The 21,322-nt window shown below is 35.7% G+C and overlaps 3 protein-coding genes across 3 annotated transcripts; 1 reads left to right on the top strand and 2 right to left on the bottom strand.

Moving 5' to 3' along the window:
• Nucleotides 1-40: 40 nt before the first annotated feature.
• On the top strand, nucleotides 41-5,973 carry LOC109003886 (endoplasmin homolog). The gene is made up of 15 exons (XM_018982220.1): nucleotides 41-195; nucleotides 402-519; nucleotides 611-764; nucleotides 849-929; nucleotides 1,083-1,194; nucleotides 1,305-1,431; nucleotides 1,529-1,667; nucleotides 2,685-2,802; nucleotides 3,033-3,238; nucleotides 3,327-3,542; nucleotides 3,649-3,814; nucleotides 4,115-4,256; nucleotides 4,370-4,520; nucleotides 4,641-5,045; nucleotides 5,442-5,973. Exons 1-15 carry the CDS (start codon nucleotides 129-131, stop codon nucleotides 5,718-5,720), a joined length of 2,481 nt encoding a protein of 826 aa, XP_018837765.1. The 5' UTR covers nucleotides 41-128; the 3' UTR covers nucleotides 5,721-5,973.
• A 989-nt stretch (nucleotides 5,974-6,962) lies between these two features.
• On the bottom strand, nucleotides 6,963-9,129 carry LOC109003887 (thaumatin-like protein 1). Its single transcript, XM_018982221.2, has 3 exons — nucleotides 8,745-9,129; nucleotides 7,984-8,659; nucleotides 6,963-7,321 (listed from the first exon to the last, which is right to left on the bottom strand). Exons 1-3 carry the CDS (start codon nucleotides 8,809-8,811, stop codon nucleotides 7,123-7,125), a joined length of 942 nt encoding a protein of 313 aa, XP_018837766.1. The 5' UTR covers nucleotides 8,812-9,129; the 3' UTR covers nucleotides 6,963-7,122.
• An 8,119-nt stretch (nucleotides 9,130-17,248) lies between these two features.
• On the bottom strand, nucleotides 17,249-20,396 carry LOC109006932 (thaumatin-like protein 1b). Its single transcript, XM_018986379.2, has 3 exons — nucleotides 20,173-20,396; nucleotides 19,338-20,031; nucleotides 17,249-17,839 (listed from the first exon to the last, which is right to left on the bottom strand). Exons 1-3 carry the CDS (start codon nucleotides 20,231-20,233, stop codon nucleotides 17,620-17,622), a joined length of 975 nt encoding a protein of 324 aa, XP_018841924.1. The 5' UTR covers nucleotides 20,234-20,396; the 3' UTR covers nucleotides 17,249-17,619.
• Nucleotides 20,397-21,322: the final 926 nt, after the last annotated feature.

Below are 21,322 nucleotides of genomic sequence, written 5' to 3'. Positions count from 1 at the left end.
TCTCCGGTTCGATAACAGAGCTATATATACATTCGCAGAAACCCGAAGTCCCAAGAAGCCTTGGGCCTTGGCTAACCTAGACTGATCGTTTGATTTCCCTAAAGGAATACTAGAAGTCCTAGAGTACGATGAGGAAGTGGACGATCCCTTCAGCTCTGCTCGTTCTCTGCCTCCTCTTTGTCCTTCCAGATCAAGGTACGGTAGGCTACATTTCATTGTTTTCGCCCACTAAGCTTTCTTTCGGAAAGCTATTCACAGGAAACAAAAGTGCTGCTTATCGGATCTCGGCGTTTTCTGTTTACGCATACTTTGAAATTTCTGGATCTTGAATTTCTGATCTTGTTGCTCGTGCCCTCCCCTACTAAACTGCGCCGTTTTCTTGGTTGGATTTGGTTGTGTAGGTCGGAAGCTACACGCAAATGCAGAGGCTTCGGAAGAGCTTGTAGATCCTCCGAAGGTGGAGGAGAAGATCGGGGCCATACCTAATGGCCTGTCTACCGATTCTGATGTTGTCAAGAGGTTTGTGAATTTCTTAATTATACTCTCAGTCCCACAGCACATGCATATGGCACTTAGAATGCTGAAACTTAAAAATTAACTTCGATTGCAGGGAGTCGGAGTCAATCTCCAGTAGATCTCTGCGCAACAGCGCGGAGAAGTTTCAGTTCCAGGCCGAGGTGTCTCGGCTTATGGATATTATTATTAACTCCCTCTATAGCAACAAGGACATTTTCCTCAGGGAGTTGATCTCCAACGCTTCTGATGTAAGCCTGTGTTTTAACGATATTCTCTGATTATTAGTAGGATTTAATTTTGATAATGAAAATTTATTTACTTGTATATTGCAGGCACTGGACAAGATCAGGTTCCTTTCTCTCACGGACAAAGAGATTTTGGGTGAAGGTGATGACGCGAAGCTTGAGATCCAGGTCAGAATGACGATACATTGCAATTTTCACACACAAGAGAGTGAAATTTAGAATTTTTTTTCGCTAAAGAGAGGGATAAGAAAAGCATAAATTCTTCCGTTATATTCACTGCATCCAATGCTGAATATGGAAGTATGAACTTATATAATGCAGATAAAATTGGACAAGGAGAAGAAAATCCTTTCAATTCGTGACAGAGGTATTGGAATGACAAAGGAGGAGTTAATCAAGAACTTGGGTACCATAGCAAAGTCTGGAACTTCAGGTATCTATGTCACGCTAAATTCGAAGTACTTATACTTTACACCCAACGTTTTGTTATCGAGAACAGTTGGGTGTTGACTATCTGGATCTTTTTTTTTTTTTCCTGCACAGCGTTTGTGGAGAAAATGCAGGCAAGTGGGGATTTCAATCTCATTGGACAGTTTGGCGTTGGTTTCTACTCTGTGTATCTTGTTGCGGACTATGTTGAAGTCATTAGCAAACATAATGATGACAAACAGTAAGACTTGTTGCTTCAATATGACGCTTAGTTGAATCTGTTTCTCCGACTGTTGAATCGACATAACTGTTCATCATATAATTTACCCGCCGTTCAGGTATGTGTGGGAATCGAAGGCTGATGGGGCATTTGCCGTATCTGAGGATACCTGGAATGAACCACTAGGACGTGGAACTGAGATTAGATTGCACCTCAGAGATGAAGCTGGGGAGTATTTGGAGGAGAGCAAACTAAAAGTGCGTATTAATGAACATATTTGACCTTGAACAATTTTGTTGCCTCTTTAGTTGTTACATGTGATGCTTGTATTAAACATGAAAACATGCATTATGGCTAGAGGGTAAGCACTCACTTGACTATCATCTCATGTAGCTGGAGATTTATTTTGCTTTTGCCCCTCCTTAGTATGATAGGTTTGAGCTGCCATGTACCTGTAAACTTTCTAATATGCTGCTGGTTAGTGTTACAGTTTTATGTTGCTATTACTGTTTGATACTTCCTTGTCCCGTTTGTTGTAATTGGTTTTGGCATCTATAGAAAGCAGTGGTTAGTTGGTCCTTTCTTAATCCTATTGGATTTTTGAGATCATCGTCGACTGGTTGCTGGCACTTAAACTTTCTTTTAGTCATCAACAATATTACTCTGTCCTGCTCTTATAACTTTTTCACAGACAATGTATTGTTGATGCCTTTGCCATATCAATCATTGCTAATTCCTTTATAGTCAGAAGCTCTTAATATCTGGAAAACCATCAGATACTTTGAACCAAGAGGAGTGTCAGCCGAAACATTCTCTTCCACTTTCTAATTTGGTGTAAAGCTCTTTTTATAGGCTTTAAATTTACCTGTTCCTCGACATAATTAAACATTCCATTGTGCTGTGTTAACCTTGGAAATTGATATACTCTACAATAATTCAGTATCTAGTTTCTTGTGTGGCATTTTCACTATGCATTTTGTTGCATGATAATTCTTGGATTTTATCATGCTTATCCGTTCCAGCTGTCCTGACTTGTTCCGAACAATTGCTGTTTGTGCTTTTTTGTAATCAAGTCTTCTGATGATATTTTGTTTATGCTTTGGTTGCTTACTAAAGGTTGGATATTTATTTTCTTGAGTTATGTCAATTGCAATCAATTACTTGTTAGATTATATTACAAGGGATATATTAATGTTTCTGTCGGTATCCAGTTTTGGTTTATTATTTGACTGAAGTTAAGATATTAATAATGCACGGTTGTTCTTTTTTTGCAGGAATTGGTGAAGAAATATTCTGAATTTATCAACTTCCCCATCTTTATCTGGTCAACCAAGGAGGTTGATGTAGAGGTTCCAGCTGATGAAGATGAATCTAGCGATGAAGAGGAATCATGTATGGAATTCAAATGCCTGAAATGTTTATATTTACTCCCTAGTTATGTGTGTATATACGAACATATCAAAAAATATATTTTTTTGTCATGTATGTATGTATTTAATATGTATAGGTTTATTAATGTATTCTAAGACTTTCGTGGGTAGCCAAAATTCATCTTATGCACTAATGTTTGCATCTTTTCTTGTTACGAACTCTGATTCTCTTTTCTCAATTGCTCTGAACAGCCGAAAGCACTTCTTCCGAGGAAGGGGAAGATGAGGATTCTGAGAAAGGTGATGATGAAGACGCTGAAAAGAAACCAAAGAAGAAGACGGTTAAGGAAACAACTTCAGAGTGGGAGCTTCTGAATGATGTTAAAGCTATATGGCTGCGGAACCCGAAGGAGGTGACGGATGATGAATACGCCAAATTTTACCATTCTCTCGCAAAGGTAATTTGCATATTTGATAACTTTCTGGATGACTGAGTAACTTCTTGTTTTAGTTCTCTTTATTAGTTGTACTTTCTGCATTCGACAGGACTTTGGCGATGAGAAACCTTTAGCATGGAGTCACTTTACAGCTGAGGGTGACGTTGAGTTCAAGGCAGTTTTGTTCGTGCCACCCAAGGCGCCTCATGATCTATACGAGAGTTATTACAATGCCAAAAAATCTAACTTGAAGTTGTACGTTAGGCGGGTTTTCATCTCAGATGAATTTGATGAGCTTTTGCCGAAGTATTTGAACTTTTTAATGGTAAATCAGAGTATTATTGATTGCTGAAAGAAGGTTTATGTCAATGAATTGGCGAAGAAATGTGGTTTCTATAATTTCTGCTCAAGTACGTTTTCATTTTGAGCAGGGTCTTGTTGATTCTGACACTTTGCCACTCAACGTATCACGTGAAATGCTTCAACAACACAGCAGTTTGAAAACAATCAAGAAGAAGCTCATCCGCAAGGCTCTTGATATGATCCGTAAAATTGCTGATGAGGATCCAGATGAATCCAATGACAAAGAAAAGAAAGGTGAATGCAGTTGCTTCTTCTGAGTTTTGGAAAAAAGTTTCATCTGTTGTTTCAGACAATCAACTTAGAGATTTGTGTCATGCTTAACGGTTGGATAAGTGACCATTCTGTTCCTGTTTTGTTATTGGCAACCCTGACATACACTTTTAGTACGTTATAAAAGAGAACAACATGCTAATTTCTGCTTTTTGATTCGCAACGTTTGGTTTTGTTCTTGCTAATTATTAAACGATCTGAAAGTGTTGCTGATTTTCACTTGATTTGCTGTTTGGTTGGTATTGAATCTTGATGGATGAGCAGAAGTTGACAAATCTGGTGATGACAATGAGAAGAAGGGTCAATACACCAAATTCTGGAATGAGTTTGGCAAGTCCATTAAACTTGGTATTGTTGAAGATGCAACTAACAGGAATCGATTGGCAAAACTTCTCAGATTTGAGAGGTATTTCTTTTTTATTTTTTTAATAGTATGTCATTTTAGTGTTGCTGCCTTTTGAATGTAATCCAGCTTTCTGGGGATCTGAGGGACTTTTTTGTCTTTGAACTCTCTTACAGTACCAAATCAGATGGCAAATTGACTTCTCTAGACCAGTATATCTCAAGAATGAGATCGGGGCAGAAGGATATCTTCTACATAACAGGAACCAACAAGGAACAATTGGAAAAGTCTCCATTCCTTGAACGGCTTAAGAAGAAAAATTATGAGGTACTATTGCAAAAATTCTCCATTCCTTGAATGGAAAAGTCTCCATTCCTTGGTATTGTGTTTCATTCCCCTGATCTTGACGCTGGGAAACATCTTTTTGTTTTGCTCATATTGCTGCAGGTCATTTTCTTTACCGATCCTGTTGATGAATACCTGATGCAATACCTTATGGATTATGAAGACAAAAAATTCCAGAATGTGTCCAAAGAGGGTCTGAAACTTGGGAAAGACTCTAAAGACAAGGAACTCAAAGAATCGTTCAAGGAACTCACTAAATGGTGGAAGGGTGCTCTTGCCAGTGATAATGTTGATGATGTGAAGATATCCAACCGTTTGGCTGACACACCATGTGTGGTTGTGACATCAAAGTATGGATGGAGTGCAAACATGGAGAGGATCATGCAGGGGCAGACTTTATCCGATGCTAACAAGCAAGCATATATGCGCGGAAAGAGGGTACTCGAGATCAACCCAAGGCACCCAATTATTAAGGAGCTCCGGGAGAGAGTGGTGACGAACCCTGAGGTACATTTTAGAACTTTTCCCATTCTTGACAAGAAAATCTCAGCAACTTTCTGGTTGAGAAAGATAATTAGTGCATCACATGCAGCAATCCCTGTAAGAAGTGATTGGAGGATATGGAATCCCTTGCAAATAACATGATTAGTTATGCTATACATTTCACTTATTTCATTGCTGATGTGGCTGCATTCCTGGACGACCATTGGTTCAATTTTTGATTTTTAAAATGATGATAAATTCAAGGAATAGGATATGAGTGGGACAAGGTTGGAGTATATAGCATTTTCCAATATGTTTAGTGCACTGCATAAGTAGTACGGTATTCCATTCAATGTGTTTAATGCGGCATGCAAATTTGTGCTAATTTCTGTTAAAAACATGCTTTGTTTGCCCGCCCAGGATGCGAGCGTGAAGCAAACAGCATATCTTATCTACCAGACTGCACTCATGGAGAGCGGCTTCACGCTGAGTGACCCCAAGGATTTTGCATCTCGTATCTACAGCTCGGTGAAGTCTAGCCTAAACATCAGTCCTGATGCAGCAGTTGAGGAGGAAGATGATGCCGAAGAAGTTGAGACTGAAACTGATTCGAAAGAAGCCGCAGCTACACCCAAGGCTGAAGCTGTGAAGGATGATGCAGATTCAGAGCCTTCTTTTGTTGACAAGGATGAGTTGTAGATTGCTTGAAGATTAGACAACCTCGCTTGTTTTTTTTTTTTTTTTTTGACTGCGGTTAAGGTGAGACTTAAAAGGTACTACGCGCATTTTGTTTCCGTTGGTAGAAGCTCTCGCTAAGAAGAAACGATAGATCAATAGATGGAACTGTAATTGTTACCGCCCTGAATTTTGCCCTCTACCACCCACCTACCCACCCAGTTACTTAATGAGTTTATAAAATTATGATGCGTGCCTTGCAAAAACTGTTTATACATTTTATCTTCATCTGTGATCTCCTGATTTCTTCGGCAATTATTTTCGGAAAACAATGATTTTTCCTTTTAAAAATATGGGAAAAGATGCTCCACTATTTTGTTCGTGATGTCTATCTCTAGCCAGATAGTCTAGTTATCCAATCCTCAGCCCGTTATATTTGCCTTATGCTGGGCGAGCAGAAGTTCAGCTCAATTTGGTACAAGAAGTTTTTACTTGTTATTTGTGTCCATCTTTGAAAGAATAACAAGTAATTAAATAAAATGAATACTGACACTCTACACTTCCTTTTGTAAGCGCTTAATTTTCACGATTCTAGTTCTTTAATTTTTTAGGTCTAGCCTCTACTATTATATTCTCTCTTTGAAAAAGTAGTTGGCTCAAAGATAAACGGGTTTAAGTCTAGTTATTATATTATATAATTTCCTTCACTTTCTGATAATTAATTGATACAAGATTTTGAGTAGTCTCCCATGTGTTCCCCTTCCGCTTCATATGGGAGTATTATTCATTTGCATTATTTTCCCCTTCTTGGGTCGGTTCATTTATTAATTAGCGAAATGGATTATATTCAGAAGCTTCATGATTCCCAAGAACAAGCGTTTCAAACATAGAATGGATCTTGTAATAATGAATGATTACATGCCCCATTTCCAATAGATACCACCATTTCCTTCCAAAGTAAATAAATATACAATCAGTAAGCTTGCAATTGCAGCAAAGTTGGCCTACTTTAGTTGTTGATCACCAATCAACACATGTAGATTTAAAGTCAAGCAAACACTTCTTTTCTAGCAAATGTATGTCATGTCGGCTCCATTATTAAATAATAATAATAATAATAAAAAAGCGATTTCTTTTTATCTTGTGGTTTAAATTAACAAATAAAAATACTATTCGTCATTTTTTTTCAATACTATCTTTTCCTTATCTCTTGATATAGTATCAAATAATTAAATAAGTATTTATCTTTAATTTATCTGCCAATCATTTAATACAATATCATTTGATGATGAATAATACTTCTTAATCACAAATTCCTCGCAAGGTAAGAGGGAACAGTTGGATTCGACGTTTAAATTCTGATAATTATCTACACAGCTGGAACAAAAAATTGGGCTTTGCAATCACAGAGAGAGAGAGAGAGAGACTAAGAATGCAGGAAAAAGAGAGAGAGAAACGAAGCCAGGGAAGCAATCACTGAAGCAGAAGGAGAAAGGGTCTTAGATGAGTCTCCAGAGAAGAAGTTTGGAAGCCATGAGGGACTGTTGTCTTCGTTTGGCACCACATCCTGCGACTCTGTTCCGGAGCTATTTGTTGTTGGAGATGCATCTCTTGCGGATTTTTGACTGTTCAAAAGGAAAAAATAAAAAAATGGGTTGGAAAAATTACATGAATTTCATTTCATTTAAGATAACATATATAGCATAATCGCACTAATAATTGATATTGAACCAAAAAATATGTAACTATAACTATATTATTTTCAATACAAATGATTGCAAGTACAGTGTATTCTTTTTAAAAAAAAATAAAAAATAAATTTTTCATCTAAATTTAAGATTGGATTACTTTTTTTAAAAAGAACAAGTGAAATTTAAACATTTTAATATTACAAATATCATTTTTCTTATTACAATTAGGAAAATGATATCAATGGTTGGCCCCAACAGTGCAGCAATCTATTTTTATCCATAACTTGGATTTATTTCAGAAAATTCCAATTATGGAAAGAATAGTACTATAGCAATACGGCCTGTAAATAAGACTCTCTACAGGTCTAAATCATCCAATTTTAAAAAAGACATAATATTAAACATTTACATCAATTAATACAAGAAACATCTTATATTGTAAATTTTTTAATACATTTTATAATTTGACGTAACATTTTATAATTTAAAAAAATAAGTTAAATTATATCAATTTATAAATTTATTATTATAGAATCTGCAAACATTTTTCATAAATAAATAAATAAAAAGGAAAAAGGTGGGAATACCATCCTTACCTTGTTCCCGAAGGGCAGAATGTTATCGTATAATCTGCTCCTGTACACGTAAATGTACTCGTGGCATCGTCGTAAGCGTAGCTATACGATCTCGGACACGCGGCTTTAAACATCTCCGAGTAAATCGACGGCTTACAAGTAGCCGGTGAACCATACGCGCCGCTGCAGCAGTACTCGGGGCTCCCAAACGCCTCGCATGCACTCTTGCACGCAGCCCCGTCCCCGACCCGCAGCTCTTTCGGGCATCGTTGGTTCAAGTCGGTTACGCACCCGGTTGACAAGCACGTGCCCGACCCGCCACTAGTGTCGACGATCATGGGCACGTTGTACCCATCGACTAGGCTCACGTCGTAGAAGTCCTGCGTGGCGCCCGACCCGATCGTGAACTCCGCGAGAGTTGCAGGTGGGGTCGCTCCTGCACCGTTGCACTCGACCTTGTTGGAGCCACAGTCACCGGTGACGCAGCTCCCTTGACCGGTGTTGGGGTCAAATGTACAACCGGTTCTGCCCCAGAATCTTCCGGACCAATTCGGCGGGGCTTGGAAGGAGCGAGACCTGCCTTGCTGGAGCTCGAATCCAGTGCTATCTAATACGGCGCTACCGGCATTGGATAGAATCCCGGGCCATACCGTGTATTCACACCTGTTTATTATCGTAAATGAAGCCGCCGATATACCTGGTAGCAAAAAAGATCATTTAATTAGGTGAAAGAAACAAGATTTATATGCGACCATTATTGGAAACCTTTGAGAAATCATTACCTCTGCAAAATGCAAACAAAACTACGAGACTGATGTAAAGAGAAGTGTAGGACACAGTGAGATCCATTTCGGAGATACAATTAATACGATACAGATGAAGAATATGGGGTTAATCGTGGCAATTAGAACTTTCTCATAGGAAAGAAAAGCTGCATTGCCTGCTGACAACAAGAAGAAGAAGATGACGATGATAGAGATGATGGGTAATGTAGGGAGGGATTAAATATAGGATAGATGATGCATACCAGTGATTGTGAGGGAAGAGGAATATATGAAGAAAAAGACGGGATTTTTAAACCGTGAAAGTATTCATGAGGAAATGCTTTTACTGTTTTTTAGTCGCAGAAATGGAAATGGTAGGAAGAATTCTGATGACGGGAATTAAAGAGATTAGTATACGCAAGTCTGTACTTCTCTCTCTCTCTCTCTCTCTCTATATGTATATATAATATGTACGTGAAAGCTGGATCAAAATCTACTGTTCCATAAGGAAGATGGTCAAAATACTCCAATTGAGAGAGAGAGAGAGAGAGAGAGTTAAATATGAAATATTGAAATATATAGATCATTAGATGACAGTTAAAAGAGATCAAGACAAGCATCAATGTGTATGGAAGAAATAAAACAACTTTCGGATTGGATGAGTATCAAAAAACAAAGATCATTATGGTGTGGAGGCCCATTTCTTCGGATAAGAAGAAATTTTTTGTATAACTACTTTTTTCCATTCCCACTGATTCGATGCCATAAATACTATTGTCTGTGAAGACCTGCATGCTAATTTCTAGTTTCTACTAAATTCGATGGTGAAACTGATTGAATTAATAGCTGATTAGGTAAGAGACTGTTACATTAATATACTAGTATATTGAGTGTATTTATAAATTAAATAATAAATAGATTATTTTTCTAAATATATATTTATATATATAATATATATTTATTGATATGTGCATAATACTGTCAACTTTGAGGCAAGCATTTCTCAATATATTATTACTAAGAGATAATGAATATCCGGCAAGTGAGTTTAGGGGACATGATCATGATCAAACCAGATCAAAGAGATATATATGAAAAAATTCTTTTGACTTTTGATCTAGTGGTCATTGATTTTAAAACAACTTTACTTTCTAATGTTGGTAAAGTTTATTGTCCAAAAAACACGAGACAGAAAACAGTCAAATGAATTTTAATTAGCTCCGACCAGGTCGGAACCAGAAAAATCTGGTTTGGGGGCCAAGTTACAGAAAAATAATTCTGCGGGTCAAATGCTAATTTTTATATAACCTATTTTATAGAAACACATTTTAAAATTTAATTTTCATCAAATTTTAAAAATTTCTAGGGCCAAGGGCCCCAAGCCCCCTTATAAGTAGTTCCGACCCATGCATCATTTCTAGAATTTCCCTTCGGCCTCTTATAAATTAGTTGGAATTAATGTAATATTTCTTTACCTTTTCATGATTTAAGCAGCACTTGGGAGACATGCATCCAACATTAATTTAGTACTCCGAGGAATGATTATCAATATTTCCTTAATTTTATTTCTATATGTCTTTTTAAAAAACAGAGTGCTAGCTGAGCTCGACTTAAGTACTGTATATAAGCCTAGCTAGCTAGCTCGTATATGTTTTTGCCTGCAGTCTGTGAAATAGGATGAAGAAACTGAATAGTTCTTTATTATCTATATTTAGTTCTTCTGGATATTGAGTCTGCATGCAATGCAGGCGGCCCAGAGACAAATATGCATGTATACATCTGGACAAAATTGATTATGCGAAATGCATGCATACATGATACAGCTTAAATAATAATATTGTGATAGAACAACGTCAGACCATTAAACAGATCATCGAAATCTGGTGGGAATATTTTCTTTTGTTTCTGATGAGATTAATTCGATCGGTCGACTGGACAGACATGATGATTAATTAGGTGTCAACTTCAAAAAGTTATCGTACGTTTCTTGAATAAATTCAATTACGTGATTCTAGTTATAATCAAACAAGCTCATGATTGATCCATATATATGTTTAAAAATTGTCCTCCTTTTGTCATTTTCAGTTGGAATCCAATTCCATATATGCATGCATATGGGGTACTACTAGCTAGATAGCTAGGAAAGCTGTCAAACGGCATGAAAATTAATGTCCGAAGATTTAACTACAAGAAAAATAGATTTTTGTGATCATTTAATTGCGATAAAAATATTATTTGTGATCAAAACAGACTCATTTTAACTGTAAATAGTCATTTCGTTGAAATTAAATGGCCACAAATAAATAATTTTCTTGTAATAATTAATTTGCCACTTCGAATCATTGAATATAAGAACCAAAAGCCAAGATTCTTAAATACACCCCAACACGTTTATTAGCTAGCTAGGTGGAATCCATATACGTTGATCTAGATCGGCCACATCTAAAGATGCTTGGCCAAAGCGGATCATTATATGATCAGCGAATCAAAATTTAATTGTTTGTCTTTACCAAATTAACCTATATATATATATATATAATAAATTATATTTACAGAGGGTATAAATATCGTGTATTCATTTAAAAAAAATTAATAAATATGATATTTATATAAAAAAAATTAATTTTTTAATAATAATTTTTATATTTTTTTAAAAAAAATACACAATATTTGTATAATTTATAACTGTATCTATTACTATTCAATTTATTATGCGTGCATTGGCGGAAGTGGAACCTTGAAAAGAAAAAGGGGCGGGGGAGCCGGCTTTGCATGCATGCTTTGAGACTCACCAAACGGAACATGCTGACGTGGAATGCACTTTCATCGTGGGTCCCTAACTATAGCTACCACAACTCATTCACTTGTGGAGTGGTGGCTGCTTTCATGAGTACGTATTATTATGAATTTGCAGCAGGACTTGATCGTATTCCAGTCCTGCGACAAGGTCTCTAGTGTTCAAAACTAGTACTTCAATCTCATCTCTACATAAGCAAGCTAGCTAGCTAGCTGTTTGTAATTGGGTTGATCTAAACGTTTAAAGAAAAATTATATTATCAAGTCAAGTACTAGTCGTCGATGGATAGATTTTTTTCTGTAAAAATTATTTTACTAAAAAAATTTAAAAAATTCTTGCAACAGCATATACAATGGCAACTTTGCTCGCTAAAGTACTCTAGTCTCAAGTGAGATCTTTACGATAGATATATAGTGAATCAGATAATATATATAGTACTAATGTTTGTAAAATAAAACTTTTACGTACAGCTGCTAGCTAGCTTTCATCTTAATTGGGAGATTAGCTTTATAAAAGAAAGGACGTGGTCCATTGAATTAACGCATGTGAGAATTGAATATTCAGATCAATTGTAAAGCAGAAGTAAGAAAAAAAGAACATAAAAGATCAGAAACTAGTACTGATCAGGATGCATGAAAGCAGAACCAGATCAATCCAAACTAGCAGCAGCTAGAAGTGGTTGTTGACCCAGTAAAACACTTATCGGATTAATGTTAGCATTAATACTACGTACTCTACGTGATGACATGCAAAAGTGGGATGCCGACGCTGCATGCTCTAAAGTTCATGGTCGGTGACGTGCCCATGTCTACTCCATGTCCTAAACAGCCAAACATTTTGTGGTTTTTAAGCCACCGCTGTATCTTTTGGACCATATGCTATTAATACACTACTGAAAAAAAAAAAGAAAAAAAAGCTCCAACGGTGTCGTGCATGCATGTGCTGGCCAAGCAGATCAACATTTTGATATTGTAGCTTTATTGCCCATCCCGCATCATAATTTTGGTAATAAATTCAATATCGACAAACAGAGATCGATCATCATCATCCTGTTTGTGGAAAATAGGTTTACCATCGATTGATCACATATAATATATATATATATCACGTCAAGTGGAAGGGAACCTTATAACTTTGTAAAGCAATTTTGCTTTTTACCCCTTGGAAGCTTGGAATTAAAGTAACATGCAGTTTGGATAATCTATACTACGATCGAGTAACGAGAGTGCTCAAATTTCTAGCTCGACTTAAGGATATTGAAGTGGTCTACATCTCAAAAAGATGACGGACGATCGAACAACCGATCTCTTTACCACTCAGTAATGATGTTCTCTCAACGTCAAATTTAGAATGCAAAGTGACAGATGTTATCTGTCGTGTAAAGAACCGTTTGGATAATTATTGCACGTATGCAATTTTTTTTTGTTTTTTGCCGAATCATGATATCGATCTTTCTTTCTTTCAGCATGCTTTATCTTTACTGAAGATCTGAGTCGTCACACCTACCAGCAGACAGCCTTTGCAGTTTGAAACCTCTAAAGAAGGATTAACTCATGCTTCCTTTTGTTGATCTCCAAACTTCGAATACTTCAGTACTTCGTGGTCACGAGTGTCTCCGAACAATATATGACTAGACTCTGACGAGTCATCTCATGTGTACATGATCTATATTCATGCATATTCTTCCCTGGCCAAGGAACATGCTAAGCTGACCTTGATTTTGATGGGAATTAAAGGTGAAGAAAGTGGATAATGGCCGACGTGGACGTGCAAAAGAGGCATACGCATATACTAGCGATCAGTAGTACTAAAGAAAATTATGATCAGTACGTAGGATCTCTGACTATTAATTAGTTTCTCACAAAGTAGCAAAAGGTGGATCATCTGTACGTATTATCTTCGTAGCCAAGTTTTCTGCGTCTCTGTTAATATATAATCATATCATGACATAAATTATCGTGAGACCCATACAGTTACTATAAAAAGCTGTATAAAAACTGTCAACAATTTTTATTTTATTTTTTTAAATTGTCAAGTGAATCTTACAATTATATATATATATATATATTTAAAAAAAAATTACAGAATGTTAATTAATTACCGTGAATTAATCTGCATTCGTGGATAAGTTAATTGATTTGACTAAGCGTTCATCTGCATATAAGATTGTCCGAGACATCAAAAGGAACAACATAGGCGTAAAGGCACACGTGCACCCATGCATCAAAGATCCGAATCTGGACCCTATGGAATTTAGTTTTGGATTCCATAAGGGGTTCGTAGACAGCATGATCTGGAGCTATTTCTATTGATGCATGTAGTACCTGGCCGGCCTTTTAGATTATATTCTGGGTCAGATACTATATATACTTTCTGTATATATATATATATATATATAAGACTAACACATGCACAGTCATGAACATGTGTCGTTAATTTTTTGGGTTTTCCAATACCAAAGCAGAAAATTCTTTTTCCTATAAACTGATAAATTATGAGTTCAAAACTGATCGTGAATATTCACGATTATCTTCACTACTAAGTTACGTAGGTATTTCTTTATTATAAGAGAGAATTATCAATAAAATTAAAATATCCTCCTTCTTTAAAAAAAAAAAAAAAATCACCAACATATATGACTTTCTGAGCTAGCGCCAGCAAATTAATTAGGAGAATCTGGATTGACAAAACTTAAAGACAAGACGAGATGTATTCATGAGAGAAGTAGTGATTAAAGAACAGTAACTTAAGCCCGTATTAATAATGCTTTGGTTTAATTTTGGAAGGGTTCAGGTTCTAGATGGATCATATATATATATATATATATATATAGACAATATTAATAATGCTTTGGGCCGGGTTGGCCTCGTGACATTTTCGGGGCTTTTGGATGTTAAATTGTCCATATTTACAGTAGATCCATTTTCCAGGCCCAGTACAAATCTTAAAATTGGTGTTTAGTTGATTACAGGCTGCCCATATATAAGTATATATAAGAAGATATTCATGATGATCAGCACGTAATATATACAGAACTCTCTAACTAATTTAAACCTATATTTAATTATTAAAAAGATTTATCCTTTTTTTCCTAATTAGATAGCCATCTATCTATCTATTGATGATTGAACGCTAACTTGCCTCAAAAGTCTTAAAGTGAAGGTTCATGAATTAGGCAGAAAAAAGTTTGTCGAATTTCAACGACAGACGTATCCCAGTTAGATATTATATATATATATATATATATACACACACACACATGATGTAAAAGCGAGTCACATTATAAATTGGATAATCAAGATAATACCATTACATTTTCTTTACTGTTACTTTACTACCCCTTCCTGCTGCTGCTACCAGAAAAAGGTGGCGTAGATTGAGAGCATGTGAAACATAAAAGGATATATAATATATTGCAGTCCTGTGGCTATAGGCCGATATGCGCCCACATGTATCTTTGCCACAAAGTTTGAAACTTTAAGAATATTTATTTCTCCATGGCCGATTAATCTGGTTTATGCACTGAGTGGAGACTGGAGGCTATCTTGCGTGCATGGTAGGTATTTCCATTAAAATCAGAACGAAGTTATAGCATCAGCATTGTTTTCATCAAAGTCATCTTTAAAATTTAGTTAAAAGTATATATTTTTTATAAATCCAAAACCAACCATAATCCTACATTGGATTAATCATAATAATAATATAATATTACTTTTTTAATAATATTATTTATTTATTTTTTCCTATACTAACCATATGTGAATTAATAATTACTAAATATTACTTAAATTATTAATTGTTTCCCAACTAATTTTTTTCTTCAACCTAATTATTCAACAAACACATTTTAGAATAAAATGTGGAAAATATTCAAGTAGTTGAATCTGATATTTTCGAATAAAATATTACTTTTAAAGATGAATAATAGTACATCCTTAAATATGAAGAAATACTGAAGCTCATAGTTTTTGTTTTTTTTTTTTATAGTCAAATCACATTCATTTCACACCAAACATTACAAATGTTTTTCAAACCAGATGACTTGTGCAATACAGTTTGGGAAAGATCCCACCACACACAAATATCATCTACATTCCAAGCAAATTTTGCTAATTTATGTGCAGCCTCATTGCCCTCACGAATGGTATGTTGAATAGTGCAGCTGTGAAACATCTTCATTAGATCCTTAGGTTGTGTTTGGCTGTTGAAGTGAGTTGAGTTGAGTTGAGTTGAGATGATAAAATATTGTTAGAATATTATTTTTTAATATTATTATTATTTTGAGATTTGAAAAAGTTGAATTGTTTATTATATTTTATATTGGGATTTGAAAAAGTTGTAATGATGAGTTGAAATGAGTTTGGTAACCAAACTCACCCTAATATGAGGTTTCCTAGGAGAGATATAGAGCACCCTGCAGCTTTTATAGCATTAACCATCAACAAAGAATCACTTTCTAGAATAAGATCTTGGATTCCTTGATGAGCACAAAGTTATTTACTTATAATCTTAAATTATAATCTTTTCAAATTAAATACAATAGAATTAAAATTTACTGGAAAACAAAAGCTAATGGGGAGTTCTGTATCATAAACAAAATCTGTATTCATAATTTTAAATATCATAAACAAGGGAATGTATACTTAGAAAATTATGGATAATACACACACCCCTCAATTAATTTTTTATGAGAGACTAGCCGCCGTGATATCAAAGTTGAATTATTTATTATATTTTGTATAGGAATTTGAAAAAGATGTAATGATGAGATGAGATGAGATGAAAATTTTATGTTTTGTCTTGTACCCTAAACCTGCCCTTAGTTTCAAAAAAAAAATAAAAGAAAAGAAAATTAACTCTTGCCGTGATGTCAAAGTTGAGCCTGAATGCTTGATCATGTAGTACTGATTACTCAACTTGCTCTAAGGATAATCGATGATTAAAGGGTCCACCATAAGAAAGTTGATTGCTACTCCATGCATGTGATTTCAAAGTTGAGCTTAATTGTATGTTTGATGTAGAGATTACTCAACTTGCTCTAAGGATATTCGATGATCATGATAGGGTCCACCATAGGGCGGCCATTGCCCATCGCTTTTTTTGTGGGTTTTAGTTCAGATTACTTTTAACTCTTGCTCTTGAAGTTACCTTATAGCCACAACATTTTCTTTGAAAAATGATTACTCTAGATTTTATCATCTAGTCAAATACCACGTTTTAAATAAGAGTAATTTTATATACAATTATGAAATGCGTAAATACCGAATAATCGCTTTGAAAAGAGTAGAGTCTATTATTAAAAAATTAATTTTTTTCACGTGAATGTTTTATTTATTTTTTTAAAATAATTACGCGACGATTACACAATTTATGATTGTAAATATTTTTTTTATTTAAATAATTATGATTTAAATATATATGCATTAATAAATGTTGAAAAAAAAAAAAGGACAACCAACCGACAATTGCCTCACCAACAAAAAGTTAACACACAAGGGATGTTTATAAGAAGACAAGAGCAGGGGGGGCGGGGTACTGTTATAACTGCTTATTTATCTCTCAAAGCATAAGCTTCCACGTCTCACATACGTGTTCATCGTTTATACAACAACATCAAACACGAATACAAGTTGCAAAAACTTCTATAAAAAAAAACTACTACCTACCTATAGATCAACCAAATGGGGTGGTGGTTACAGAAAAATAATTGACACTTCACCCAAAACTAAACAAATGAATCTCTCATCCGACATTATAAAGAGATGGAACTCAATAATAATAATGTTTGGAAAGAATTTTCTTGGCCTAACAGGTCTATTACGTGCACTTCTGCACACCACCACAAAAGATTTAAAAAAAAACAAAAACAAAAACAAATCGCATCCCCTGCCTATATTTTTAGTTTCCTTTCGCTCTCGTTGACATTCAATGCATCATGTCTCTAACTTCTGGGTAGTGAGCAACCCTTTCAATATATTGTGACAGGTGAGAGAGCTGCTTCATTCTGACTCGTATCCTCGTCATTCCGGCCAAACCTGCGGGTCCCTTCCGGGTCACATGCATGGTCCTTGCCTTGAGAAAACTAAGCGAAGGAAGTTAGAAGAGAACACGACAGTGCCACGACCGCCATATTGCCAATGCGATGCTGAGCGCAGCCGCGATGGCGTGGGACCGTGAAACCTGGCCACGCGTGTGCGGTGATGCATTGCTTTCGCCCAATGCGCCCTCGTAGATCATCGCACTGTTGACGGACGGTGTCTCTGTGGTTGCCGTCCTTGGGTTCGACGCCGTGGTTTGCCCCTGCGAAGCCTTTTTGCTGCATGCACAGAATAATTCACCTGTCAGCAAATATAGAAATAAATACGTGTCGTGGTGTGACTGGTGTAATTGGGCAGCCTTTAACCTATTTAAGTGACCGTTAAGCATCTGACAAAATTGAACCGAATATCTAGATCAGTACATATTTATAAGTATAACAGTGTCGTGTTTTGCATCACAGTTGTCAGAGATATACTTCCCCTACCGAGGACCACAACGGAACATGCCTGAGGCATTGATTAATTAATTAATCAAAAAATCTACTCAATCTTCTACTATTCATACAACCTCCACATTTTATATTATTTTTAATTTTTATTATTTTTTTTCTTTTATTAAATATTTATTATATAAATAATGAATAAAAAATTTAAAATAATTTAAAAAGAATAAACTAAAAAAAAAATTAAAAAAATTAAAAATTTAAAAAAGTATGGAGTGTGGAGTGTGGTGGAGGTTGTGTAGCAAATCTCTTAATTAATAAGACAGAAAGCGACCCAACTTGAGCTAAAAACCAAAAAAAAAAAAAAAAAAAAATCGTAAAAATATTTCAAGATATTGTCGCGTGGATTATATATATATGTATTATTATTATTATTTTTGAAATAGACATGTATTAACATTTATCAAATATATATATATATATGTATTATGGGGTGGTGACGAAATTGTGTTTTGCTTGCGAGGCTGTTTATGACTCATGACCAACTAACTTTCTTTAATTCCGTGTTGACACAATAATCGAAAGGCTCTCAAAAGTGCAGCATTTACAAACATGAGATAAGTAGGGGTCATGTAGATAAGAAAATGATGTGTGTACTAATTAATGAGAAAAACCAGGTCGGCAATAGACCCATGATAGAGGGATCGGGGTCTCTTCCGATCGGACCACTGTCCCCGATTACGGATATTTTAGACAATATCGCAGGAGAAGAGGATACAGGTCCCATAAATATAATTCTCCTTTTTGGGAGGGACGCATATCCAAACAAGTGATCCCTCTCTCCCCTGAAAATCTCGACCGAATTGTCTGACTCCGGATATGGGAATTCTTTGAAATGTTTTGACGAGGATACGAGATGAGATAAAAAATAAAAAATATATAAATTATTAAAATATTATTTTTTAAAATTATGATTATTATTTTAAAATTAAAAATATTAAATTATTTATTATATTTGATATAAAAATTTAAAAAAATTATAATTATAAAATAAGAAAAAATGATGTGAGTTAAAAACTTTATATATCAACCCTCACCTGTAAGAGTCTACCGAGATAATGATCAGCCGAATGAGGTGAGTTGAATGCAACAAATAACATGATATGCTTGCTGTCTAAGATTGTCTAGCATGAAAAGTTGGGCCAGAACATGGGGGACATTAACGTTAGAGAAGACTATATCCTTTATCCAGACAAGACTACCCCTTTACCGTTAAGTTGAGATAGCTAAAAACTAGCCGGTGGAGTAGGGATTTTTGAGTAAATTGAATTACCTGGTGTTAGGGGTGGGGCAGAAGGTAATCGTATAATCAGCGGAGGCGCATGTGAAAGTGCTTGTCTTATCGTCGTACGCGTAGCTGTAAGCTTGCGGGCACGCTCTCTTGAATATCTGAGAGTAAGTTGACGGCTTGCAGACATCAGGAGTGGCATAAGCGCCGCTGCAACAGTACTGAGGCTGGCCGAAGGCCTCGCACGCGCTCTTACAAGCCACGCTAGTGCCGTCGGAGCCGGAGCTCGTGACCTTCAGCTCCGAGGGGCACGAGTCGTTCAGGTCGGTCACGCAGCCGATGGTCGTACAGTTCTGACCGGTGCCACCCTGGGGCACGACCAGCAGAGGGAGGTTGTACCCATCGACCAAGCTGACATCGAAGAAATCGAGACCGTTGCCGCCGTCTAGCGTGAACTCGGCCAAGGTGGCGGGTGGCTTGCCAAAGCCGGAGCATTCCATTTTCCCGGAGCCGCAATCACCTGTGACGCAGGAGAAATTGCCAGTGGAGTCTAAGGAGCAGAGAGTGCGGCCCCAGAGGCGGCCTCCCCAGGAAGTCGGCGCTGTTATGATCTTGGACTCGCCCTTTTGGAGAGCGAAGCCTGTCGGGGAGAGCGGAGGTACACCGGCGTTGGAGAGAATGCCTGGCCATACGGTGTGGCCGCAACTGTTTATAATTGTGAAGGTGGTCGAAATTACTCCTGTAGTTGAAATGGTGCAGCGATACAATTAAGCATCCATATAAAAAGAAATTCATGAGTAAAATGATTATATGTAGTATCTAAGAGTAGAGCTTTTCAATATATTTTTCATGTAAAGGGATATTTATTGATTATCACTACCTGATACTGATAAGATAAGTGTTACTAATGGCACTAATAATAATGATGTTACTTGAGCCATTCGAACTCAGGACTAGTGAGTATAGGGAGGGAGGGAGGGGAAAGTAGGAGGTAGAGGAGGAGGAGAAGAAGCTATGCTTTATGTGGTGGTGATCCCAAAATCTTCTTCTCCAGCAAGGAAAATGAGGAATGGGAGTTTAAGGTGAGAGGGTCTGAAGAGAAGTGAGCAATGGGGTATTTATAGAAGGAAAGAAAGAGTTACAGATAGAAACCAGATTAGGAAAAAAGAAAATTTATCAAAGGACCAAAAGAAAAAGAAAAGAGAATTGACGAAAAAATAATATCACAAATTGATATGATTTGATATAATTTATTAGATTATAAAATTATTTTTATTATAAAATAGATTTAATAAATTATATGAAGTCACGTCAGTTTATAAAATTATTTTTATATAATACAATTTAAAAATAAAAAAGGTGCGACGGCCTTTTTAAAGTTTTTTGTTTTTCTCTAATCACCATCATTAACATTAATAAATAATATGAGAGTGCTCCCAACAACCTTACCAGTCTTTTTACATAGCACAAATGCATGTGGGCAGGTCTTAATTAATTTCCACTATGGTAGGAAAAAACAGATAAGGAAGCTGAGTTTTTACGATATACATATATATAATTATATATTATGAAATTTAGATTGTTTAAGAGGTACCATATATATATATATATATATATATATGAAATTTAGATTGGATAGCTGCCCACTATTCACTAACACTGTTAAAGAGTGTGCAACTCAATTAAATTCGTGGTTTCAAGAAGCTAATATATTTTCCATATAATTAGGCTTTTAAAAAATCATATAAAAATATGAGATAATATTAAACATGAAATACATAGAGTCTCTTTAATGTATCTATATTTTTCAATCTAAAATAAATAGAAAATATTGTGGCCCACGATATATATTAATATTAGTGCTCTATATCGTTGCTTAGGAACTCCGCTCATGTTAGCCTTGCTTGAGAAGTTAGATAGTACATGACCCCACCTATCAAAACCGGATATGCAAGTAATCAGGGAAACTCTTAAATCAGGATAGTCTACAATCCAATGAATCCATTCCTGGTTATGCAAGTTTTTAAACG

The sequence above is a fragment of the Juglans regia genome, chromosome 8, assembly GCF_001411555.2.
Source record: "Juglans regia cultivar Chandler chromosome 8, Walnut 2.0, whole genome shotgun sequence".
NCBI lineage: Eukaryota > Viridiplantae > Streptophyta > Magnoliopsida > Fagales > Juglandaceae > Juglans > Juglans regia.
This window is presented reverse-complemented; position numbering and strand designations above follow the sequence as displayed.

Bases quoted from the DNA above. Each gene is read 5' to 3' on its own strand.
- LOC109003886 (XM_018982220.1), top strand. From the start codon at position 129: ATGAGGAAGTGGACGATCCCTTCAGCTCTGCTCGTTCTCTGCCTCCTC. The intron at 196-401 runs GTACGGTAGGCT...TTGGTTGTGTAG, and splicing joins CTTTGTCCTTCCAGATCAAG to GTCGGAAGCTACACGCAAAT. The intron at 1,432-1,528 runs GTAAGACTTGTT...CCCGCCGTTCAG, and splicing joins AAACATAATGATGACAAACA to GTATGTGTGGGAATCGAAGG.
- LOC109003887 (XM_018982221.2), bottom strand. From the start codon at position 8,811: ATGGATCTCACTGTGTCCTACACTTCTCTTTACATCAGTCTCGTAGTT. The intron at 8,660-8,744 runs GTAATGATTTCT...TTTTGCTACCAG, and splicing joins TTTGTTTGCATTTTGCAGAG to GTATATCGGCGGCTTCATTT. The intron at 7,322-7,983 runs GTAAGGATGGTA...CCTTTTGAACAG, and splicing joins TTCTGCCCTTCGGGAACAAG to TCAAAAATCCGCAAGAGATG.
- LOC109006932 (XM_018986379.2), bottom strand. From the start codon at position 20,233: ATGGCTCAAGTAACATCATTATTATTAGTGCCATTAGTAACACTTATC. The intron at 20,032-20,172 runs GTAGTGATAATC...TTTCAACTACAG, and splicing joins ACTTATCTTATCAGTATCAG to GAGTAATTTCGACCACCTTC. The intron at 17,840-19,337 runs GTAATTCAATTT...CTGTGCATGCAG, and splicing joins TGCCCCACCCCTAACACCAG to CAAAAAGGCTTCGCAGGGGC.